The sequence below is a fragment of the Strigops habroptila genome, chromosome 22 (assembly GCF_004027225.2).
Source record: "Strigops habroptila isolate Jane chromosome 22, bStrHab1.2.pri, whole genome shotgun sequence".
NCBI classification, from domain to species: Eukaryota; Metazoa; Chordata; class Aves; order Psittaciformes; family Psittacidae; genus Strigops; species Strigops habroptila.
In genome coordinates this window covers 654319-677467 of record NC_044298.2, presented here as the reverse complement: position 1 = coordinate 677467, position 23149 = coordinate 654319, and the positions used below count along the sequence as shown (strand labels likewise).

The 23149-nt window shown below is 63.2% G+C and overlaps 3 protein-coding genes across 11 annotated transcripts; all 3 read right to left on the bottom strand.

The window, feature by feature from the left end:
• Positions 1 to 170: 170 nt before the first annotated feature.
• Positions 171 to 3488, bottom strand: LOC115602548 (lysosomal acid glucosylceramidase-like). The gene is made up of 10 exons (XM_030473742.1): positions 2944 to 3488; positions 2536 to 2727; positions 2316 to 2462; positions 2091 to 2224; positions 1831 to 2003; positions 1510 to 1747; positions 1157 to 1381; positions 883 to 1046; positions 606 to 731; positions 171 to 513 (listed from the first exon to the last, which is right to left on the bottom strand). Exons 1-10 carry the CDS (start codon positions 3014 to 3016, stop codon positions 411 to 413), a joined length of 1575 nt encoding a protein of 524 aa, XP_030329602.1. The 5' UTR covers positions 3017 to 3488; the 3' UTR covers positions 171 to 410.
• A 48-nt stretch (positions 3489 to 3536) lies between these two features.
• On the bottom strand, positions 3537 to 9174 carry FAM189B (family with sequence similarity 189 member B). 2 transcript variants are annotated; one of them, XM_030473730.1, is made up of 12 exons: positions 8707 to 9174; positions 8025 to 8081; positions 7772 to 7882; positions 7502 to 7627; positions 7300 to 7407; positions 6976 to 7136; positions 6779 to 6878; positions 6612 to 6696; positions 5943 to 6518; positions 5137 to 5238; positions 4776 to 5026; positions 3537 to 4158 (listed from the first exon to the last, which is right to left on the bottom strand). In XM_030473730.1, exons 1-12 carry the CDS (start codon positions 8923 to 8925, stop codon positions 3982 to 3984), a joined length of 2073 nt encoding a protein of 690 aa, XP_030329590.1. In that variant the 5' UTR covers positions 8926 to 9174; the 3' UTR covers positions 3537 to 3981. The 2 variants fall into 2 exon arrangements, with proteins under 2 accessions (XP_030329590.1, XP_030329591.1); XM_030473731.1 differs by having other exon boundaries at positions 5173 to 5238.
• A 490-nt stretch (positions 9175 to 9664) lies between these two features.
• LOC115602547 (dual specificity protein kinase CLK2) lies at positions 9665 to 23062 on the bottom strand. 8 transcript variants are annotated; one of them, XM_030473741.1, is made up of 20 exons: positions 22897 to 23062; positions 21391 to 21560; positions 21018 to 21252; positions 19149 to 19245; positions 18734 to 18800; positions 17879 to 17995; positions 17483 to 17649; positions 16986 to 17080; positions 16510 to 16639; positions 16067 to 16149; positions 15756 to 15835; positions 15509 to 15599; positions 12597 to 12674; positions 12393 to 12491; positions 12164 to 12287; positions 11940 to 12068; positions 11649 to 11808; positions 11282 to 11383; positions 11054 to 11171; positions 9665 to 10933 (listed from the first exon to the last, which is right to left on the bottom strand). In XM_030473741.1, exons 2-20 carry the CDS (start codon positions 21558 to 21560, stop codon positions 10787 to 10789), a joined length of 2289 nt encoding a protein of 762 aa, XP_030329601.1. In that variant the 5' UTR covers positions 22897 to 23062; the 3' UTR covers positions 9665 to 10786. The 8 variants fall into 8 exon arrangements, with proteins under 8 accessions (XP_030329601.1, XP_030329598.1, XP_030329593.1 ...); XM_030473733.1 differs by lacking the exons at positions 9665 to 10933; positions 11054 to 11171; positions 11282 to 11383; ... (3 more) ...; positions 12393 to 12491; positions 12597 to 12674 and adding an exon at positions 14359 to 15054 and having other exon boundaries at positions 20958 to 21252; positions 22897 to 23059; XM_030473734.1 differs by lacking the exons at positions 9665 to 10933; positions 11054 to 11171; positions 11282 to 11383; ... (3 more) ...; positions 12393 to 12491; positions 12597 to 12674 and adding an exon at positions 14359 to 15054 and having other exon boundaries at positions 22897 to 23059.
• Positions 23063 to 23149: the final 87 nt, after the last annotated feature.

Sequence of the window (23149 nt, the reverse complement as noted above, 5' to 3'; positions counted from 1 at the left end):
TCCTTGCCGGGGATGGCACCAGCACTGCAGGGCTGGTGCTACCCAGGCGGCATCCCTCTTGCTGCAAAGCCACAGGAGAAGGTTGTGGATGCCCTGACCCCACCCAGAGCTGGCTCATCCCCTGAACCCATCATGCTGTGATGCTCCTGCAGCCCTGACCCCATCACACATCGAGGCAGCATCAGCATTTAATGGCAGAGCAGCAGGAAACAGCATTCACAGCCTGTGGGATCTCCACCCCAAGGGGCACCGGTGCCCCTGGACCTCCTACACATGCCTGGTGCTGCCCAGCTCATCCAAGCACTCGGCTCCATTGCGGTGGTAGGACTCTTCCTCCACTGTCCCAGGCCCGAGGCAGTGGAGCACCAGCTCAACCCAGCCCCTGGCCAGCCACGGGCATCCCAGCCCCATCACTGCCGCTGCCACAGGTAGGTCTGGATGGAGTTGGCCGGAGCCATGGCTGCGATGAGGCCAACGCTATCGGCCAGCCCGAAGGTGATGTTCTGTGGGGACCTGGAGGGTGAGGAGCAGCGGGGTCAGCCCTGCGGCAGCTCCATGGGTGCACAAGGCACAGCAGGACACCCCACACTGGGTGCATCACTCACCGGTTCAGAACCACCACCACCACGGCGCCGTCGGGGCGCAGGAATGCCGTGTACTCCAGGTCTGTCTTCTTGGACTCCTTGGAGGCAACAAGCCCCACGCGCTGGGAGCCCTCAGGGATGAACTTACTGCACGGGCATGAGTGAACAGCAACCCCAGGAAGGGAGTCAGACCCCAGAAGAGCTCCCATCCCGACAAGCTGCTACAGCAACCATGGAGCTGGGGCCCGGGCAGCATGTTAGGGGGACCCCAACGCATGTCAGGGGGGTCCTGACCCACCTGAAGTGCCCCATGTGGTAGAACATGGGCTGTTTGTAGAAGATGCCTTCACTGGTGTCCACAATGATGGGGCTGTCCACGTAGTTCTTGACCCAGTTGGGGCCCCCCTCCAGGTCCAGGGCCAGGTTCCAGTCGGTCCAGCCAGACACAAAGTGGTTCAGGTTCTGCAACAGGACAGCCCAGATGTGTGCCCAAGGAGCGGTGTGCCGGCAGGAGATGGGGCACAGCGGGAGCCCTCTGGGGCCAGCCACATGGGGCGGCACCAGGGCCTCACCATTAGGATGCTGTGGCTGTACTGGTTCCCCCGCTCCCAGCAGCCCAGGATCACATCCCTCTCCCAGAAATGGGCCCCGATGCACGCCTCCGTGGCCAGGATGAAGTAGTCTGGGAACAGCTCATGAGTGGGCACCACTGTGTCCTGTATGGGACCGATGAAGTCCAGGTACCAGTGGATGCCGATGCCATGGACGTAGCGAGCTGCCTCTTCATCTTCCAGGACCTGGCAGGGAGACATCAGCCACCACTGGATCCCATGGGGCAGTGCACCAGCCCCACGGGGGATGTGCTGTGACACAGGACAGGGGCTCTGCCCCCTCGCTGTGCTGCTGGACCCTGTGCCACGCTCACCACTTTGGCCCAGTGCGGGAGGTGGAGCCGGTTGTCATCCAGGATGATGAGCTGGATCCCGCGGTGGGAGCTGTGGGCCAACGCAGGGCCCAGGTCCCGTGCGATGAAGTCCCGCTGCTGCTCGGCCGTGAAGCCCAGGCACTGGAAGGGGTAGTTGTTGATCAGCCCAGCCGAGGGCTCATTCTCCGCTGTCACTGCCCAGAAGGTCAGGTTGTGTTTGGCGTATTCATCCAGGAACCTGGGTGCAGAGCAACGGGTGAGCCATGGGGTGACCCCAGTGCCAGGTCTCTCCCCTTTCCCCTCGCCCCGGGCGCTCCTCACCGTACAAAGTAGTTGGCCCAGGTCTTGTGGTACTTGTCCCCTGCCTGCCCCTTCAGTGTGCCCTTCCCCACAAAGGACTCGCTGGTCTTCATCCAGGTCGGGGAGGTCCAGGGGCTGGCGTAGAGCGACAGTGGCCACTTGCTCATGGCTGAGGCTCGCTGCAGGAGGGGTATCTGTGGAGGGGGCAGAGAGATGGGCTGAGCTGAGCCCCTGCGCTCCCCATCCCACCCCATCCCATCCCACTCCCTCCCGCTGCTCACCTTCAGCTTCGTGTCCTCATCTCGCAGGCTGAAGTGCTTCAGCTCGTAGTCAAAGGGAACATCGTCATAGGTGTAGGCATGGAGGGAGAAGTCGCAGCTGGCCATAGGAAGCCGGACCAGGTTGTACTCCAGCCCTGCAGGCACAGGGGGTGGGACAGGAGGACACCCATGCAGAGGCCTGCAAGGTCCCTGCCACCATCCCTTTTGCCCCCTCAATGTTCTCACCTTCCTCAGAGAAGTAGGAGCGCAGCAGATGATCTTGGGCTGTTTCCGGCAGGGACAAGATGTTGATGGCGGCCGCATCAGTGATGGAGCCACCAAAACCCTTCACCTCCTGGTACCGCTGCGCCGTGTCCACGGTCAGGACGAGGTCTGCAGAAGGGAGCCGGTGTGACGGCCGGTGGCGGGCAGGGTCCGGCCCATCTCTCACAGCCACAACAGGTACCTGGGGCACGCAGGCTGCGCTGGAAGCTCCCCTCGCTGCGCTCCAGCCGCTTCCCAGCCTTGCTGCTCTCATACTTGACGTATGTGCCCGGCGCCGGCAGCACCACGGGGTCCAGCGTGTCGCAGTACGTGGCGTTGCAGACACACACCATGGCATCGCGGCCGAAGTACTTGGGGCTGCAGGGCTGGGCCCCTGGGGAGCACGGGCAGGGGGTGGGCAGCGGCCGGGCTGGGGATGTCCCTGCTACAGCGTGCTGCCTGCCCCGGGTGCTGCCTCTGCCCCTGTGATGGGCACCCCATCACTGCCCCGGGCACCCCATCACCGCCCCGGGCACCCCATCACCGCCCCGGGCACCCCAGCTCCAGTGCTGCCCGTGGTGCCCCCAGCCCCTGACACCCCCCGGCTCACCTGCAGCCCAGTGCACGCCCACCAGCAGCAGCCACAGACACCAGCCCAGGGCACCAGCCCCGGTGGTCACCATGGTCCCTTCTGCGTCCCCAGGCAGGTCCCGGGGTACGGAGCCTGCGGTGTATGGAGTCTCCCGTCCCGGTGTCGAGCCGAGCTGAGCCGAGCCGGTCCGGCCGCCGACCCTGCAGCACCGGGCTCTCTGCTGGCCTCACCTTTAAGGGCGCCTGGGCTTCCCGTTCCGCCCCCGCCCGGGGCGCCGGTGCAGGAACGGCACCGGCACTGGGCGGGCCGGGCCCTGGTTAAGTAACACAGCGGGCAGGGGCCTGGCCCTACCCCGCGCCGGTAACGGGGCCGCGGTCCCGGAGGAGCCGTTCAGCCCCTCCCCGGGCACCGGGGGGCACCGGGAGGCGCGGGGGGCTCCGAGCACCGCTCGGGCACGGCGCTGGGTCCCCGCTGCTCCCGCCGCCAGCGCCGGTACCGGCCGCGCCGCCAGTCCCACCGGGGACCAGGCGCCCGCCCCGTCCGTCATATGACCAGCGTCAGCTGACCCGTTCCCGCCCCTTCCCCCGGCGGCACCGGCGGCACGGTCCCGGTGGAGGCGGAGATCACCTTTATTCAGTCTCTAGCGGGGGGCGGCGCGGCCCGAGCGCCGCGGGACCGGCCCCGGAGCGCGGCCCCGGGCACCCCGCGGCGGGCAGCAGGGGACGGGCACGGCCAGCGCGGGGGACCGGTGCGGGGACCGGGCAGGGGCAGGACGGGACAGGCGTGGCCGCCCTGGGGTACAGGCACAGCTGGTGCAGGGGACAGGCATGGCCAGCGCAGGGGACGGGGCAGGGCACAGGCACGGCTGGCGCAGGGCACAGGGCTGGGGACACAACGGCCCCGCAGCAGACACCGCAGGGGACCAGCCCCTCGCCCCGGTCCCGCTGGGGAGGGGGCAGCGGCGCAGGAGCCAGCCCCGCCGGGGCGGCAGCAATGTCCGAGGGCCACGGCCCGGAGTGGGGTCCCCCCTTTGCCGCAACGGAGGGGTCCCCGCGGTCAGAGGGCGCTCTCGCTGTCCTTGCAGGTCCCGCTGAGGCTCCGCGGGCGGCCGCGCTCCAGCCGGCGCGCAGACAGGAGCCGGCGCAGGGACGAGGTGGAGCTGAGGTCCCCGCAGCTCTGCAGGTGGATGCCGTCGTGGGGCCGCTCTGCTCCGGGCCAGGCGCTCCAGGGAACCTGCAGCCCCATGGGGACAGGCTGCAGCCACGTGTCTTCCAGTAGAGCAGGTTGCTCCAAGCCCCTGTGTCCAACCTGGCCTTGAACACTGCCAGGGATGGGGCAGCCACAGCTTTTCCATCCAATTCATTCCAGTTCCCCATCACCCTCACAGGGAAGAACTTCTGCCTTATCTCCAACCTGAACTTCCCCTGTTTCAGTTAGAACCCATCACCCCTTGTCCTACCGCTACAGTCCCTGATGAAGAGCTCCACTGGGGCCTCCTGGGCTGCGCAAGGTCTCCAACATCCCTTAAGCCAAGGCTGGGACATCCCAGCAGCTGCTTCCGGGCTGAGGTGACTCAGGGGCAAAGCCAAAACCATTGCGACACGCGTGATTTTCCCACTCATGGCTACAGCTGGGGACTAAGGGAAGGAACTGCCACACCAAGGAGGGCTAGGCAAGGACAGTGACGCAGGAGGGAAGCTCTGCCCGCAGCCCCTGCCTGGAGCTGGGGTGCCGACACCACGGGGTGCATGGCAGGGGAACAGAGACCCTGGAAGAGCCAGCGTGGAGATGCTGGTGGAGAGCGCAGGGAGGAAGAGGGTACGGATGGGGCTCCCTGCGAAGGAACCCACCTGCTTGTGCCCCGGGGAGCTGTGCCCGGGCACCTCCGCAGTGCGCTTGGGTCTCTGCAGGAACCTGGCCACCAGCCCGCGGGTGCTCCGGCAGACCTTGAGGTCCCCCAGGGAGCGGGTCGTGCTCTTGGAGAGCTGCTGCGTCACCTTCTTGGAGGGCAGCACCTTGCTCTTCCCTGCTGAGCCAGCCCGGAGCAGCGGCGGGGAGTCACAGTGAGAGCGGCGGCACAGGCAGGCCTCCGAGCACAGCCCTGCGGGGACACCACCATCGCACCATGGGATGCTGCTCCCAACGGGACCTGTCCCCAAGCCCCCAGAAGGGTGACCCTGATCCCCAAAGGGCTACAGAAGCACCCCTCACCTCCTTGTATAGCCCAGTACATTCCAGTGCCCTGACCTGTGTCCGCTGAGGAGCTGGACATGGTGTCCTCCAGTGCTTTGGTATAAAGTACTTCCCTGAAATCTGCAGGGAGTAGAAAGAGGTCTTTAGGCTTTGGCAGCATCCTGCACCCCTGTGCAGACCCCAGCACCAGCCCAGGCAGCACGACCCACCAGCATCCCCCTCCTCCCAGCCCAGCAGAACCTTCCCACCTGCTCCCCCCATTCTCCCAGCACAACCGCCCACCTCAGACCAGCTCTAATCATAAAACCATGGAATGGTTTAGGTTGGAAGGACCTTTAAAGCTCCTCCAGTTCCAACCCCCTGCCACAGGCAGGGACACCTTCCACTAGAGCAGGTTGCTCCAAGCCCCTGTGTCCAACCTGGCCTTGAACACTGCCAGGGATGGGGCAGCCACAGCTTCTCTGGGCACCCTGTGCCAGTGTCCCACCACCCTCACAGGGAAGAACTTCACATCTCAGTCTCCCCTCTGGCAGGTTAAAGCCATTCCTGCTTGTCCTGTCCCTACATCCCTTGCCCAAAGCCCCTCTCCATGTTTCTTGTAGCCCCGTTAGGCACTGGGAGCTGCTTTAAGGTCTCCCTGGAGCCTTCTCTTCTGAGGGATCAAATCCCAGTGTCTGGAGCAGCAGGAGCAGGGATTTAACCTCATTTAACCTGAATTAACCTCATTTAACCTGTTTGAGTTTAATCCCACCCAGCCCCATTGAAACCTCTGCTGCACCCTGGCTGCACAGAAGCATCCCCATCCCGCATCCATCGCCACCTACCAGCGTGTCCGGCCGTGGGGACGCCGGGGTCGCTGTGCGCCCTCACGAGCGGGCGCTGGCTCGGCGCCGGGGCCGGGGACGAGGGGCAGGAGGTCTCGCTGTTGCGCCGGAGCTGGCCGAGGCGGCCGGCGCCGAGCCCCGAGGTGCTGCCGCGGCCCCGCAGCGCCCCCTTGTCCTTGAGCCGCACCTCGGGGAAGCAGGGCCCGGCGCAGCGGGACAGCCCCTCCAGCCGGTTGCAGCTATGAGTGACGGCTCCCCCCACCAAGACGCCGTCGTGGCCGGGTTCTGCCGCCGTGGAGCAGGAGTAGGAGCGTTCCCCCCGCACCCGCGGCTGCGGCACCTCCTCGAAGGGCCCCTGCAGACCCAGCATGGGGCTGCGCGGGTGGTGGCTGCACTGCACGCAGTCCACGCTCAGGCAGTAATCCGCGCGGCTGCGCTGGATGGAGCGGAACAGCACGTAGTCGACGGAGCGCATGGAGCCCTGCAGCTCCAGCAGGCACGAGTCCTCCGAGGGGCTGCTGTCCCCCGGGATGTCCATGATCTCGGACATGATGAGGGACCCGCTGTCCATGGACACTGCAAGGAGCGGAGCAGGAGGGAGTGAAGAGCTGCTGGGAAGGGACAGCCCCCCCGCGGCCCCTCTCCCATTCCTCAGTGGGGCACAAGCACCTTCTCCGCTGAGCACGATGGAGGGGACGCGGTCGCAGGCGCAGGCGTGTGAGCCATCCGTCAGCGGCAAGTCAAACAGGGTGGCCTGTGGGGTGACACAGTCAGGGTGCAAGCAGAGCAGGAAGGAGCCCAACATGCCTGCCCCATACCCTGCCTACATCTCCTACCTGGCTGTCACCCCGCAGCCCCATCACAGTCTCATAGGAAGGGGGGAAGTCAGTCGGGTAGAGGGGCACGGGGCTGTCCATGGAGCCATTGTAGGTGATGCTGTGGAGGCAGGAGCAGAAAAGCCGCGTTGGGTGGGACAAGCCCTGCTTGAGGCTCACGGACCCCCTGCTCCACCGGCCTTGTGGCAAGCAGGTACCTCTGCGCGTCGGTCTCTGAGCTGCACGTGTACTCGGGTGGGTAGTAGGGGGGTGGCGGCACCGGGGGCACAAACTCCTCGAAGTCCATCATGCTCTGCAGAAAGGTGTCGGGGGGGGACGTGCATTCCAGCGTCACGGAGCTTGAGCGCTGCGGGACCAGCTGCAGGGAGAGGGGAAGAGGGAGAGCTGGGACCCCCTGCCCAGGGATGCAGCAAGGGATGCTCAAACCGAGCCTTAATCCGGCTGGGGCCAGGTCCTACCCTGGCCTCCCACGGAATGCCAGTCCCAGCCCCATCTGCTCCCGGGCCAGGGCTGGGACTCACCACATGGACGATATCGAGGGAGAAGATTTGGATGCAGCACACAACAGCAGAGAGCGTGCAGATGATGGTGGAGAAGACAGTCAAGCCGCAGACACTGAAGAGGAGGTCCTGGGGGGCAGTAGGGTGAGCGCAGGCGCCTGCAGAGTGTGGTGGGGTGCACGGCCACCCCCAGGGAGCCCTGGCCCCACACGGGGTGTCCCACCTTGAGTGCCACGCGGATGCTGCGGCAGTCGGGGTTGGGGAACATGGTCAGCATCTCACTCTGCCGGCTGCAGGAGGCGGGTGGGGGCTCCGGGCGGGCCTGGCAGCAAACACACGCGTCCCTCTCCTGGGGACACGGAATGCTGTGAGGGATACCCCCGAGAGCCACCGGCACGTCGCACCACCAGACCCCTGCCCCATAGCTCGCCGTGTGCCCAGAGCCTGGCAGCCAGGGCTGAGCTCTGCCCCATTGCCCTGGGGCCCATCTCACCCTCTCACAGGCCTGCAGGGACTTCACCAGCTGCGCGTTCTGGCAGGACAGGATGGACCCGGCGAGGCTCAGCATGATGCCCAGCACCGACAGCAGCGTGAAGAAGGTGATCTGTGGGGAGGAGAGGGGCTGCCAGCGGGGCAGGGCTGCGGCGCAGGGAGCTGATACATGCAGCCATGCATCCGCATGGGCACGTGGGGCTGCTGAACCCCCTCCCTCTCCCCTCCCCACCCTGGTCCCCCCCAACACCTACCACCAGCGTGAGGGGCCGCTTCCAGGAGATGATGCCAACAAGGCCGGACAGCGCCAGCTGCAGATGCACGAGCCCAGGGGTGAGGACGAGGAGGGGTCTCTGCCTTGCAATGGGACCCAGAGCAGGCCCCCAAGCCCCTAGGCAGAGCCCCCTGAGCCCCATGGGCCTGGAGCCAGCCCAGGGCCATACAGGCAGCCCCAGCGCTGCAAGCCAGGCGAAACTGCTGATTCAGGGCACCGGGGAGCCTGGGGACTGCGGGCAGCTCCGTGCCGCAGGGTCACCATGGGGCCTGCCGGGGTCCTGCCCTCACCCCACGTACGCAGCAGGCAGAGCACCCCAGTGCGGGGCTGGGGAGCAGGACAGGGCTGCCCGGCCCCCCCCCCCCGCTGCAGCACCCCACGCTCCCCTCCCTCCCAGCACAAACTGCTCAGGATCTGGCTAGAACCATGTCACCTCCCTGCACACCCTGGAGAGCCTCCCCCCCCCCGCATCGCTCCTGGGGTCCCCATCCCACATAGTCACCGTGGAGGAAGCCTTGGGATTCTCCCACAATGCACCACGGCAGCCACAGGCAAAGGATGGGGGAGCAGCGGGGCCACACTCCCTTGGGATGGAGCTGCAGGGACCCGGCAGAGCGGGGCTGGGCCGGACCCTCCCCGCGCTGCCCCGGTCCCGGACTCACCGAGAAGCCGGCCCAGGACGGGCAGGAGTGCCGGATCTTGGTGGAGGGCGTGATGGTGGCCGCCACCAGGCTGAAGGTGACGATGAGGACGCCCAGGATGACTTGGATGAAGCCGAGCACCAGCAGGATCTGCAGCCAGGTCCGCTGGACGCGGAGGTGGGTGAGGCTGCGAGACGTGCGGCCGGTCAGCGAGCGGCTGGACTCGCTGGGGGAGGGCATGGCTGCCCCGGGCGGCGAGCGGCGGCTGCCGGCCCCGGGGCCCCGGGGCAACCGGCGGCACCGCGCCAGGACGGCGCCGGCCCCGGGGAAGCAGGAACGGACGCTCTGCGGGAACGGGCCGGGCTCCACCTTTCGCCTCCCGGACGATGCTGGAGGCGGCTCTTCCCTGCCCGGGGTGTCCTGGAACAGAACCCGCCTCACCGGTACCTCCGCATCCCGGGGGAGAGCCGGGCCTATGGCTCCCGGCGGGCGGCAGAGCGCGGCCCCGCGGCTTCCTCCTCTCTCGCCGTCCCTGTCTCGCCGGGCCCCCGCCGGGGGCTCATACCGCGCTGCCGAGGCCGAGAACCGCCGCCCGGGACGCGGCGCCCGGGCCCCCGGGGCAGCGCCGGGAGACGGGAGCCTCGGGCCGGGCAGCGGGCGGGGGCCCGGGCGCCGCCCAGGAGCATCCTCCGCGGGGCGGCGGGTCCCGCTGCCCGGAGCGCCCCCGGTGCCGGATGCTGCGCGGAGCGCGGCCACGCATCGCCCCCCGCCGAGCCCCGGCGGCGGCCTCCGCGCTCCCCGCTCCGCCGGGGCCGGGGCTCAGCACCGCTCCGGGCACGCTCCCGCCGCCGCCGCCCCCACCCGCGGCACGCCGGGAGCTGGAGCGCGGCTCGACCCGCCCCGCCGGGGCTGCGGCACCGGCCCCGGGCCCGCCCTCCCCCGGTCCCGTTCCAGTTCCCGGCGCACGGAGACGCGGAGGCACGGAGTGAAACTTCATTTATTCCTTAAATAAAACCCGAGGGTGGCGTCGGGCTCAGCAACACGCGGGGCCGCGGCAGGAGCAGCCCCCGGTGGGGCGGCAGCGGCGGGAGCAGGGACCCCCCCCCGGGCCCGCACAGGAACCGGGCAGAGGCACCGGCCCCATGGATGAAGGCACGAACCCTCCCGCCAGCCCCAGAGCAACAGGGACAAACCCGGGGCACAGAGAGGAGATGGGGCAAAGCAGAACGAGCAGGACCCAGGCCAGGGCTCCCCGAGGGGACGGGCGGCAGCGGGGGGCACGCAGGGCAGCACAGGCTGCGGGTGAAGAGTGCAAGAAGGGGAGGGGGGTTTAGGGGTACCGGGGTCCCTCCTTGGTGCCCAGCCCAGCTCTGGGCTCCACCACAGGCCTGGCTCAGCTGCTGTGGGGCACATGGCTTCACATGTGGCACCCCCCCAGCCACTGCCCCGATGCATCACACACTCCTTATTCCCGTGCCTGGAGCAGGCTCAGCTGTAACAGACAGGGGGACAAGGAAGGGGGACAGAACAGGGGCTGCCCCCCAGCTCAGCAGCCTGGGGCCAGAGCCAGCCCCACCACCACCAGAGCAAGCCCCTGGGGAAGGGGTGGGGGGAAACACGATGTTCTTGGCAGAGAATCGGGTCCTGCAGCAGAGGGAAGGCAGGGAAAAGCCCCCAGGGAGGAGCTGGGGGGACAAGGGGAACCCTTCATAGCCCAGGGCACATGGATGGGGAAACGGGAATGCCCAGGGAAGGTGAGCAGCCATTTCGGTCCCTGTCACACATCTGGAGGAGCCTCCTGCCCCCAGCAGCTTGGTGCTGGAAGGGAGGGCGATGACAAGCACAGGGCTTGGCCACAGCACCTCCCCTCCCGCTCCATCCCCAGTCCGCTGAGCGGAGGGACCAGCACAAACCAGCACAGCCTCCATCCGTGAGGAGAGGGGTTAGAGCAGCAGACAATTCGGGCACCAGCACTTCCAAGCTGGGATGAGGCAGCCTCTGAGAGCTGATGCGCAGACACACGGGGATCCAATGAAAGTGCAACTTGGATTTCCTCTTCCTCAGGAAGAGCCCACGTGCGATGAGGAGCCGGGGCCCTGCCTTAGGGCGCCCGGAAGGCGTTGGTGGCAGCGCCCGCAGCGGCGTTGGCCGCCGCGTTGCGCACAGCCTGGTTGGAGAAGACCCCGGCAGCAAACTCCTCCTGTGCCTTCTGGAAGCTGGCGCCCGTCCGGCGGTACAGGGAGTGGATCTGGGATTGAGGAGCAGGCTCAGGGCCAGGGCACCGGCCCCCAGTGAGCAGGGCTGCGTCTCTGTGCCTGCCAAAGCCACCCCAAGGGTGCTCTGGCTCCAAGGTTTCATCCAAACTCACCTTTTTCAGCATGATGATGCCCAACACAGCCACTGCTGTGAAGGACAAGGACACCAGGATCATCATCACCGCCACAGCCGTGTTCTTCCGCAGCGCTATCAGGCTCAATATCCAGCCACTGCAACACAAGAGGCAGTTGCCCATCACAGGTTCCCTATTGCCCACCTGCCTCCTCTCTTTCTGGAGCACTCGGCTGGCCGGGGCTCCCCGGCTCTGCACAACACGCACCTGAACCCCCAGTTTGGGATGCCGATGGCCTGCAACACGTACATCACATTCTGGGCAAAGAAGACGAAGAAGAAGACAAAGAAGTTGAAGGAACTGTCACTCCTGGGAGAAAGAGACAGGTGAGGTTAGGCCACAGGAAAGAACTCCCAAACCTTCCTTACAGCAGGGGGGCACAAGGAGAACACAAAGCTCAGTGCAGAATCACGACACCGCCAGACCCAAAGGCCACCAAAGGAGCTGGGACACCATCAGTGTCCCACTCGGGGCACAACCCGTGCCACCGAGCAGCCCCGTGTGCTCAGCTCCAAGCCCCAGCCATGCAGCCTCCCCGCGCCGCTGCTTTGCTGGCCTGGGAGCAGATACACACCTGAAAGCTTTGTACATGGGCCTGTACCAGCAGACAAAGGAGCAGGGCGTGTAGAGGAGAGCCCAGAGAATGGAGAGGCCGAACCCAGAGCCGGACGAGGGTTCCACACAGAACCAGGCCAGCGAGGACAAGAAGTTCAGGAAGAGAGCAATGGTGCTGGCTGAGAGAGAGAGGGGGTGTCAGTGGGGCACCCCAAAGCTCCTCCCTCCTCAGTTAACCCCAACTTCTCCAGAGCAGCAGCTTTCACTTGCACACGGGGCACTTCCTCCTCTGATTCCCGCAGGGACTCACCCATCCAGAGGTAATACATGGTGGAAACGGTCTTCTGGAAGTCAGCGGGGATCTCTACCGGGATGTCCTGGTAGAAGCAAGGCTTCACCGGGCAGAAGGACGGCAGCGGGGGCCAGTTGTTCAGCCTCGCTGCAGGGGGAAGGAGACGAGAGGCAGAGAGCAGCGGTGCCTGCGCAGGGGGGCCCCGAGGGGACGGTCCCTCCCCGGCCCCGCCGGCGACTCACTTGCGGCGCCGCCGCCGAGGGCCGCGTTCTGCAGCTCCCGCTCCCGCCGGTCCAGCTCCTCCGCCTTCCGGTTCAGCTCCTCCTGCCGCTTCAGCAGCTCGGCCGTGGCAGCCGCCGCCGAGGCCTGCGGGAGGGGAAGCGCAGGCGCTGGGGCTGCCGCCTGCTCCCCGAGCCCGCCCCGCGGCGCCCGCGTCCGCCCGTGTCGTCGTCCCCCCCCCGCCGCCGGTACCTGCGTGCCGTAGGAGCCGTAGTTGCGGGGCTCCGTGGGGCTGGCTCTGCGCGGGGGCTGCGCTGCCGGCGGGGCCGGGGCCTGGTACGGCGGCGGCGGCTGCGGAGGGCAGAGGAGCGCGGTGAGGGCCCGCCCGCCGCCCGTACGCGGCTCCCCCCCCACACACACCCCCCAAGCCCTTCGCCCGCCGCGCCGGGGCCTCACCGCGCCGCTCTCGAACGGGTTGTACGCGTCCAGCGCCGCGCTCTCGGGGCCGGGCCGCGGCGGCAGCAGCGCCGGGTCCTGCAACACACAAGGGCCGGGGTGAGGCGGCGGAGGGAGGGAGCGGGGCGGGGGGGGGGGGGAACGCGCCGGTAATGCCGCTGCCCCGGCCCCGCACCTGGAAGGGGTTGTCCGGGAGCAGCGCGGGGCCGCCGCGCTCCGCCATGGCGGGACCGGGACCGGGTCCGGGACCGCCGCCGTCGCCTCCTCCCCGTCAGCCTCAGCCCCGCCTCCCGCCGCCGCTGATTGGCCGCCGCCGCCGTGACGTCACCAGCGTCGGGGGAGCTCTGCTGCAGGGAGCCCCGCTGCGCACGCACGTGATGCGGCGCGGTCCCGGCGTCACGTGCCGGCGCTCCCACACCAACGCCCCACCACGGGGAGGGGGGTGGGGGGGGGTGGGCAGCGTGTCACCATGGCAACAGCGGAGCCGTGCCCCCCCCTCCTCCTCCCGACCCCCCCCCAACCCCAATGTCCCCCCCCCCGGGTCCCCCCGAGGCCCCACGTCCGAGCCCCCCCAGAGCTTCTCTGGGCACCCTGTGCCAGCGCCTCAGCACCCTCACAGGGAAGAGCTTCTGCCTCAGAGCTCATCTCAGTCTCCCCTCTGGCAGGTTCAAGCCATTCCCCTTGCCCTGTCCCTCCATCCCTTGTCCAAAGCCCCTCTCCAGGTTTCCTGGAGCCCCTTTAGGTCCTACGCTAACTCCAGGTGAAGCCAGACTTCCCCTTCATCCGTCTGCGTGGTGCCCGTCAGCACCAGGACCCAGCGTGCCACAGGCAGATGGTGCCAGGGTGAAGCGCTAAGCTCAGAGCAGACCATGAGTGCTCTGATGCCGCCACCACCCCGAAACGGCTCTCCCAGACACTCTGGCAAAGCGTCTGCACTGAGCTGCCATCACGTCTGAAACAGCCCCAGCAATTCCCACAGCAGCAGCCTCACTGCAGAGCTGGTAAGAGCCAAAGAGACACAGATGCTGAGGTGGGTGTTCGACAGCCTCACGTGGGCACCAGGACATCCGTTTTCCAGTAGCCATCACCAGTGCTCCACACCACGCAGCTCGTCTAGTAAAGAGTACACGTAGCTTGGAGTACCCCCTGCCCTTGTTCCATATCCCACCTCAATACCAATCACAGGGCATGGTGAAGGGGGCAGCCTGCCTTTTGCTGCCCCAGTGCAAGCTCAGACACTAGACCAGCATCCAAGCCTGAGAGGAACACAAAGACAAGCTGAGAACATGGGGGCTGTTCAGCTCTGAGACCTCAGGGCAGCTTCCAGTAGTTGAAGGGGGCTACAAGGATGCTGGAGAGGGACCTTCATCAGGGACTGGAGCCACAGGACAAGGGGTGATGGGTTCAAACTGAAACAGGGGAAGTTCAGGCTGGAGATAAGGCAGAAGCTCTTCCCTGTGAGGGTGCTGAGGCGCTGGCACAGGGTGCCCAGAGAAGCTGTGGCTGCCCCATCCCTGGCAGTGTTCAAGGCCAGGTTGGACACAGGGGCTTGGAGCAACCTGCTCTAGTGGAAGGTGTCCCTGCCCGTGGCAGGGGGTTGGAACTGGATGATTTTAAGGTCCTTTCCAACCCAAACCACTCCACGCTTCTGCGCATGGTGGAGGTAGATTGAGCCGCCTTCCTTCCCTCTGCAGGGCACAGCACAGAGCCACGGCCCAGCAGGAGCACAACCAACCAGCAGAACAGCCTAGAGAGGGGCTGCTGCTGGTTCAAACCCAGAGCAGGGGGTTTATTCACTTCATATTTATTTTTCCACAAAGACTGTACAAAATTCTTATAAAACTCTGGTGTGGGGATGGGCTATGACATTGATCCAAAAAATAATTCCCATGCAGTCCCACCAGTTTCATAACTTACAAGGAAACAGATAAGCTACAGCGAGCTGCGGGTCCTGGAGTATTTACACCGAGGAGGGCAGGAGGAGACAGAGCAACACATGAACAGAGGTATTTACATATGGACATACAGGCCCCCTCACCTCACGATAACGGCAGCAGCAACAGTAGGAGGTCGGGCCCGTGGTGCTCAGAGGCCGCTATAGAATATGGGCTATTTACAGTATCTCACATATTAACAGCTTTACAAACGTGTCCAGGGGAGTTTTACTCATGTATAAAAAAAAAAAAAACAAAACCAAAAGCACCAAAAGTCTGAATAGAAATGACACAGGCCTCCACGGGGGCTAGAATCTGAGGGCAGGCTGGCGCCCGGGCCGTCACCGGCTGATGTCCCTGCTCGAGTCCCACAGTTTTGTGCTGGGCTCCATCTCCAACATGTCAAAGAAGGGGTGTTTGAGGGCTTCGGCCAGGGTGAGGCGCTTGGAGGGCTCGTACTCCAGCATGCCCTCGATGAGGTCAAAAAGGCGGTGATGATCCTCGGCCTCCGAGGTCAGGTATCGCTGGGCAGATGGAAGGGGAGGGTTAGTGCTGAGGGTGCTGCGCCCTGGCCCGCTCACAGTGCTTTCCCTGAGCTGAACGGCTGGTCTGTTCAGACCATCACAAATCCTAGACCTGAGCTCTAGGCTTTACCAAGCACAGAACTGCTGAGTTCCTCCTGCCCCTGCCATCCTTCCCCAGGCACTTCCCAAGGTCTCCATGCCCTCCTCCTCCATCCTTCCCCAGGCACTTCCCAAGGTCTCCATGCCCTCCTCCTCCTCAGATTAAGCTCAGGCTGCTGCAGCCTTCCTAATCTATGCCTGAGACAGCCAGTGCTCTTTCAGGAACACACTGGTCTGAATCTTTTGGTGGCCCAACCTTGCCCACAGGAAAATCTTCACAAGTGGGGCAGGCACTGAAAGACTCTGCAATGAGAAGAGGTTAAAGCGAGCAGGATTCCTGCCCACCCCTCCTTACCCGCAGTGGTTTGCAGTTCTCCCTCACATAGCGGCCAGCAGAGGTGTTCTCATCCCAGTCCAGGCGGCCATGGTAGAAATACTTCTGTTTCCTGCCAGAGTAAGACGTGGGAACAGGTTACTCCCAACACCAAAAGCCTTGCAGCAACAGCAACCCGCTCAGCAGGCAGCTGCAAAGCTCAATCCCTCAGAGAAGCGCTGCCCTGAAGCAGGAGCAAGCCTGTGGTACCCAACCAGCCTTTGCTCACCTCGTCTTCCGGATCATCCGAGAAGGAATTGGCCCCAAGATCCTCTCCATCATGGCCAGGTGCTCCCGGTTGTCATGTGTCTGCGAGAGAGAAACATAAAGGGAAGGCATGGAACAGATTCCAATCGTTCTAGCTGAAGCCCTGGGTACTCCCCTGCTCAGAACCCCTTGCTGGGCAAAACCTTGGCTGTCTCTACAAGACTGCAGTGATGGAGGGAACCCCATGATTCCCAGAGGCTCCTGGCTGTACTGGGAACAGCCAGCATCCTCTTTCATCAGTTGTGAGGTAGCCATACAGAGTACAGTTCTCACCTGAAACAGGGTGAAACCCACATAATACTCAAAGATGATGCAGCCAATGCTCCACACATCACAGGGCTGGCTCCAGCCAAGCTCTAAAAAACAACGTGTTTTAAATAAAAGATCCAGTTATGGCCTAAGATTCCAAATCCCTCTCCCTTTTAGAAACAAGCAACTGGGAAAACCATTCCCATTCCAGCCAGGCTCCTGAGACACTGGTGGCAATACGCTGCCCAGCTGGTAGCAATGCCAAAACACCAATTTAGGAGTTGCTGCCCCCCCTCCCCAGAAAATAGCACTGTAGAGCATGTTAAATAAAGTGTTTCTCATCTCCCAGGGTAAACCCAGGATAGCTACTGAAGGATGTGGAGGCAGAATGCTCCTTAATCCAGCAGGCAGCACCCAGTGCCCCGGTGCCAACGCCTGCCTCTGCAGAGAGACCAAGGGGAACGTACCCAGGATGACTTCTGGGGCTCGGTAGTGCCTGGTAGACACGATGGTGCTGTGATGCTCATGGTCGAACGTGGCACTGCCGAAGTCCACCACTCTGATGGCCGTGTTCTTCACGCTCCGCTCGTCCCGCTTCTTCACAAGGGAGACCAGCATCAGTTACTCAGGGGCTTCAGGATGCAGACTTAGCCCCTTCCTTACACAGCTAAGGCTTCACCCCAGGGCAGGGGAAAGCTTCCGAGGCTACACTAGCACTGGCACAGCCCCAGACAAGCTCCCAGCTTCAGCCAGGTAAGCCCGTGGTCCCTGCGGCTCACTCACAGGCCACACAAGCAGCTTGTGCAAGATACAGGCCCTGAACATGTGCACAAACGTAGTCGGTCAACCCCGTGTCTCCTGCCTCCGTGTCCCGATTCCTCCCTCCTGCTGCTAAGGTCAGGGACACCAGAACCCAAGAGGAGAACCCCAGAAGCACCGTTACCTTTTCCAGGTTATAGGAGAGCTCGTAGTCAGAATTCACAAAGAGGATGTTCTCTGGCTTGAGGTCGGTGTGGGTGAGTTTATTGTCATGCAGAACTGAGGGAGAAAACAGAGTTGGGTGATGGAACAGAAGCAAAGCGAGGCTACACCCACCCGAAGTGCGAACACCACTGATTCAGCCTGCTCATACTGGCACCAGTTTAGCCCCCATTTAGAACGGGGTGTGAACAGGCTGGTCCAGGCCAAGATGATTTGTCAGAAGCACATTTATCGTATCGATCACCCGAACGCGTAGGGGGGTGGATGCTGAAGTGCTCTGGGCTCCTGCCAGCCCACATGCATTGGAAAACATTACGAGCAGGAAAACAAGGATCCATTCCAAGCACGCATTCACCAGTGGAGGCAGTGCAAGGCTCAGGCTCAGAACTGGCACTGCTGGGAGCTGCACAGCTCTGCAGGTCAGCCAAGGAGCAGCGGAGGAGCGCGGTGAGCACTTACATTTCACAGCCTGGCACACCTGGTAGGCCATGTGCCGCACTTGGTGGATGGGGTAAGGCAGGTAGTTGTTGTCCTTCAGGAAATCAAAGGTGCTGAGCCCCAGCAGCTCGAAGGAGATGCACATGTGGCCATGGTAGTCAAACCAGTCAAACATCCTGACACAAAGACTGAGGGGGAAAAGCATCAGGTTTGAGACAGATCTGCACAAACCACCCGGCTGTCATCCCTGTGCCAGGCTCCTCCTTTCCTTCTCACCCCACAGCAAACTAATACGCCTCCGAAACGTAGCTACACACAGATTCAGCCACCCAACACCAAGTACCTCTCTCATCCCACCCCTGCGACTGCGCTAAGGGAAGGCTTCCCCTTCCGTTGTAACACCAAGAGCCCACTCACTTGGTGTTCTCAGGGTCCTTCTCGTTGATCTTCTCCAGCACGTTGATCTCCAGCCGAGCAGCCTCTTTGTACTTCTCCACATTTTTAATGATTTTGAGAGCAACACGGGCACCAGCCCTGGGGAAGAAACAGGGATAAAGCTCAAGATCAGCCCTGAGCTGCGCCAGAGAGCCTGTGCCCTGCAAAAAAGGGCTTTCTGAATCAGCCTCACCCTCTGCAGCACAGCCTTCCACCACCCTTGCTCAAGCCAAGAGGTGGCTGTTGTTAAGAGCTGCCATAGAATGGTTTGGGTTGGAAAGGACTTTAAGATCATCCAGTTCCAACCCCCTGCCACGGGCAGGGACACCTCACACTAGACCATGTCACCCAAGTCACTGTTCAACCTGGCCTTGAACACTGCCAGGGATGGAGCATTCACCACTTCTCTGGGCACCCTGGGCCAGCACCTCAGCACCCTCACAGGGAAGAGCTTCTTCCTTATATCTACCTGAAACTTCCCCTGTTTCAGTTCAAACCCATCACCCCTTGTCCTGTGGCTCCAGTCCCTGATGAAGGTCCCTCTCCAGCATCCTTGTAGCCCCCTTCAGACACTGGAAGCTGCTCTGAGGCCTCCATGCAGCCCGTCCACCAAAGCAGCACCTTTTCCCTCCTTACAAGCACCCCCCAGAAGCTCCCTCCCCCCGACCCTTCTCCAACACACGGGCAACCCCAGAGGTTGAGTGCTCAGACCAGCCGAGGAACCCTGGAAACAGAAGAGGCTCATTTCACCCCCAGGCTCCCACGTTGAGCACGAAAGGCTCCATCACCAGCTCCGGCCTCTCTTTACCCCTCAGCACCACGTCCCCGGCCACGTACCTGCGGTGATCGATGCACTGCACCACCCTGCCGAACGTGCCTTCCCCTAAGGTGCTTATAATCTCATCTGGGAGGGAGAGAAAGAGAGGAAGGCAGATGAGAGGGTGAGCACGACCTGGATGCAGCGCATACACAAGGCAGAGGAGAATGCATTGCAACACCTAACCTGCACACAGCTTGAGAGGCCGGAGCAGCGGAAGGCTGACACCGGCTGCACAAGGCAACGGCCCTAATTCCCTGGCACTTCAGTAACAATACAAAATATAAACGTAGCTTTAACAAAAGGGGAAGGAAAAAGGAGAGGGTTTCTCTTTAATAAACAATGGAAATAAAATGAAACAGAAAGATAAGACAGATCTGCGACTGCGATGGGAGCTTAACTAGAGAGCTAAATTATGTTACGATTTGGCTGTACATCTTTCTTGTAGCCAGTCGCCGACGCGATAGATCAGATGCCCCTCGTCGTCGTCCTCCACACTCTTGGCCCTTCTGCTGCTCTGTCGACTCCGCTGCTGGCCCAGGCAGACAGGGAATTCATCATTCACCAATCACATTTTCAACCCAGCGCAGCAGCCAGCGTCACGCATTGGTTGGTTTGGAAATTCACATGGTTGTTTGAGGAGGGGTTGCAGGAGGAGATTCCCAGCCAATTCATACGGCACAGAGGAATATATAACGATAGGGATATTGCAAGGGAACATGTCAAGATACAACACACTAGCTCAGAAAAGAAAAAAAAAAAAACAGTTTGCTTTTCGTTGTAGCCAAAGGAAAAAAAAAAGAGAAAAAAAGAAAAAAAGGGAAAAAAAAAAAAAAACCAACAAAAGGAAAAAAAAAAAAAAGAAAAAGAACAAAAAAATAAAAAGAGAACCTACAAACAGCCCCACCCGAACCAGTGCGAGAGCAGAGACGGTCACAACAGGGCTAGTGGAGGGCAGAGCAAGGGGGCAGCTGCCCTCGCTCCTAGCGGGGCTCCGAGAGCAACGGCACTGGCCTTCGGGTCCTGGTGACGCCAAGAGAGCGCGGCAGAGCCTCGGCGAGAGGCTCCTGCAGCCCCACGCAGCCGCTGGGGAAAGGCAGCAGGAGGCGGGTGCTGGCAAGTCCTGCACAAGCAAAGGCCTGGGGCTGCCCCACATGGGAACTCCCCATCCCATTCCAACAGCCCCCCCACAGCGTCCCCCGGCCCCAACACTCAGGCAAAGATGAGTTCAGAGGTTTCAGAAGCAACGCTCGGTACAACGATCCAGCCAAACCAGAGAGAACTGTGACTGTCTCGGGGAAGATGTGACCCTGCTGCCTACACCCTCCCCTAACAACGCTGATCCTGGAAGGACTAGCTTCCAGGAGAGAAGCAGAGGTCCAATAGGGAATGGGGACAGCCTGGGATGAGGCAGATGAGAGGTTTATGCCAGAGAAGAGAGAATTCCTGCCTTCGGTTCTTCACCTAAGTATCCCCACGCCTGGGAGCAACCAACCGGCCAGCAGACTCGGGACCTGAATCCAGCCCCCAATCCCATCCCTGGACACACAGCCAGAACAGACCAGACAACACTGAGAGCTCCACATACAGAGCAGAGAACGCGTCTGGGGTCTAACAGAAGTGGAAGGTGAACAGCAGAACAGACAAGAAGAGAAAGGCAGGGACACTGCTGGGAAGAGCCTGTGATGGTTGCTGCCTCCACCTGAATTGACCAGTCCACAAGCTCCACTCCTTTGCAAAGCCCCTCACACGACATCCCACATCAGCTGAGCCCACCCAGAAGGATCCTGCTCTGCTGCAGGACCTAACCCTCAGAGACAGGGAGGCTTCCTGCCACAGAACACAGAACCAGGGACCACAGGGACCAAGCTGCCTGTGGCAGGCAGGCTGAGCTCTCTGGGACCAGGATCAGCTGGACCTCACACAAAAGACTGCTTGGCTGGGGTTCCTAGACAGCTCTTAATGAGCACCACCGAACAAAAGCAGTGCTCTGCAGGGATAAAGGAGCTGCACCACCCCGGGGGGGACACGCCAGCCTCGCAAGGCACAGCCTGTCCTCCTCCCACCTCTGAGCGGGCAACGCCAAGCGAGGGGCTGAGCCGCCTGGGCCGGGCTGGCACAGGGCAGCCCCTGCCGAGGCGCAGCAGGACGGTGGACACGAGCTGCCGCCTGCACCAAAGGTTTCTCTATGCACATCTCAAGCCGAGTCCGAGAGAGCAGTTAGAAAGTGAGTTTTCTACTTACCCAGCTCGGCACCTGGGAGAGAAAGGTTACAGGGGAGGCCCAGCACAGCAGGATACTCACCGATGAGGAGCGACTAAAGGACCGGCTGCGGCGCCGCCTCCGCCTGTGCTTACGCCGGCTGCTTTTGCAGCTCCGGTAGCTGCCCTCGCGGTCCCGGGAGCGCCGGTACTCGTAGGAGTGACGGTACTCGGGGTCATAGTAGGCTTCCCCCCGCTCACGGCTGTAGTCGTTCCGCCGGTAGCTGTCACAGTAACGCCGGTCGTAGGCCCTCCTGTCTGCTGAGTGGTCGTCGTAGCTGGGGAAGGGGAAGCCGGGCGGGAACTCCGTTAGGAACACAACCCAGCTCAGGGCACATGGCAGAGCAGAGAAGCTGCCTCTGGAAGAGCCCCCCAGCAGGTCTGGCTGGGGCCCTGCCCCGGTTTTGCAGCCCCACCTCCTGGAGCGAACGTGGTAGCTGTCCTCCCGCCGGTGCCGCCGGTCACGCTCGCTGCTGCTGGACCGGGACCGTGTCCGCCGCCGCTTGTGCTTGCGGCTCCTGTAGCGCTCGTGGTAACTGCCCCGGCTGCTGCGCTCCGACGAGCGGTACCTTCGGGAGTGAGGCATCTGCAGGGACAGGAGAGGACCGTGAGAGGCGATTGCAAGGGAGAGAAACCAGCGCAGAGCATCAGCGGCCAAGGAGCTGCTAGGGCGAGGAGAGGGGAGGCCACCAGCAGCGGGTCTGAGCACGCAGGGGGGATCCGAGAGAGAGGGGATGAGCTTCTGAGAGACCCCAGAACCCCATATGAGAGAGGACGTGAGCACCCACACGGGCTGTGCTTGCTGCTGTTCTGGTTTTCAGGTTACTGTCCCCTCTTTGCACCCATCTCTACCAGCCACAGCGCCAGGAGCAGCATTTGATCCTTCAGAGCTTCCACCTTCTTCTCTCTTTAAACTAACGCGCTCCTCAGGAAGGAGAGAGCAGCACCAAGAAAAACCGAAGGAAGGCGAAATGAAGCTCAGGATGTCACCAAGTGCTTGGCCCAAAGTCCTTGCACCCCAGTCCTGCCGCGCAGGGACTTTGTACGGCAGCTCCTGAAGAGATGTCTCCGGTTCACTGCCAAGCAAGAGACATCCACGCTTCCCACTGCCCCACCCAGGGAGCAAAACCACCCTGTCCACGTGCCAGAGGCGTTAATGAAGCCTCGCAGACCCCTCCTCAGGGGGACGAGCACTCACCTCCACCTCGCTGATGAGATGTGAGAGCCAAGAGGGAAGGAGGCTATCCCTCAGCAGGACGGCACACTGAGGCTCCTGCTCCCGGCCCCAGCTCTAAGCCATTCCCCACCCAGGTTTTAGCTCTAAACCATCAAACACCTCCACAGCCAAAGGACCTGGAGCTCCGTTTGCCCACAGACCTCCCACCGGCGACTTTTCCCCCCCCTCCCCAAAAAAGGCACACACGCAGCGGCTGCGCACCCACCACGGCATTCCGGGCTACCGAAAGGGTAAGGCGGTAACCGGAGAGCACCGGCTCATTCCCCCCGCCCGGGAGCCGCTCACGGTTCCTCGTCCAACCCCTCACGAAGGCGGCGCTGGCGGCCCGCCAAAGGCCGGGCACCCCCTTCCCGAGCAGGCAAAGCCCGCAGCGGCGCGTTCCAAAGCGGCTCCGGAACCGGTTTGGGGACGATGATGGCGGCTGCGCTCCGCCGCCGGGTGGGGCCTCACCGGCCGAGCGCCAACAGCGGAAGCACCGCGGGAAAGAAGGGGAAGGGGGACACACACACACACACACAGAGGCAGCGAAGCGGGACAACGGGGGTAACGCACCGGGAGACACCGTGGACCGAGGGAAGAGGCGGCGGGTGCGGGACAACCACAAGGCCCCACCGCGGCCTTCACCCCCCCCACCACTACCACTACCACCACCCCGCCCCGCGTTCCGTTCCGTTCCGCTCCGCACCGTCCTCGCAGCCAGCCCGGTGCGCTTATCCCACAGGAAATCCGTGATGGCGGCCGTGGAGCCCCCGGGAATCCCGGGCCCTGCTCCCACTGCTCCGAGCTCCGCCGCGCCCCGCCGCCGCCGATCCGGGTCCCCGCCGCCAGGCCGCGCACGCACGTACGCAACTGCGTCACACGGCGGCGGGGCGGGGCCGGGGTGGGCGGGGCTCCGGGGGACGACGTACGTCGTCCCCCGGAGCCCCGCCCACCCCGGC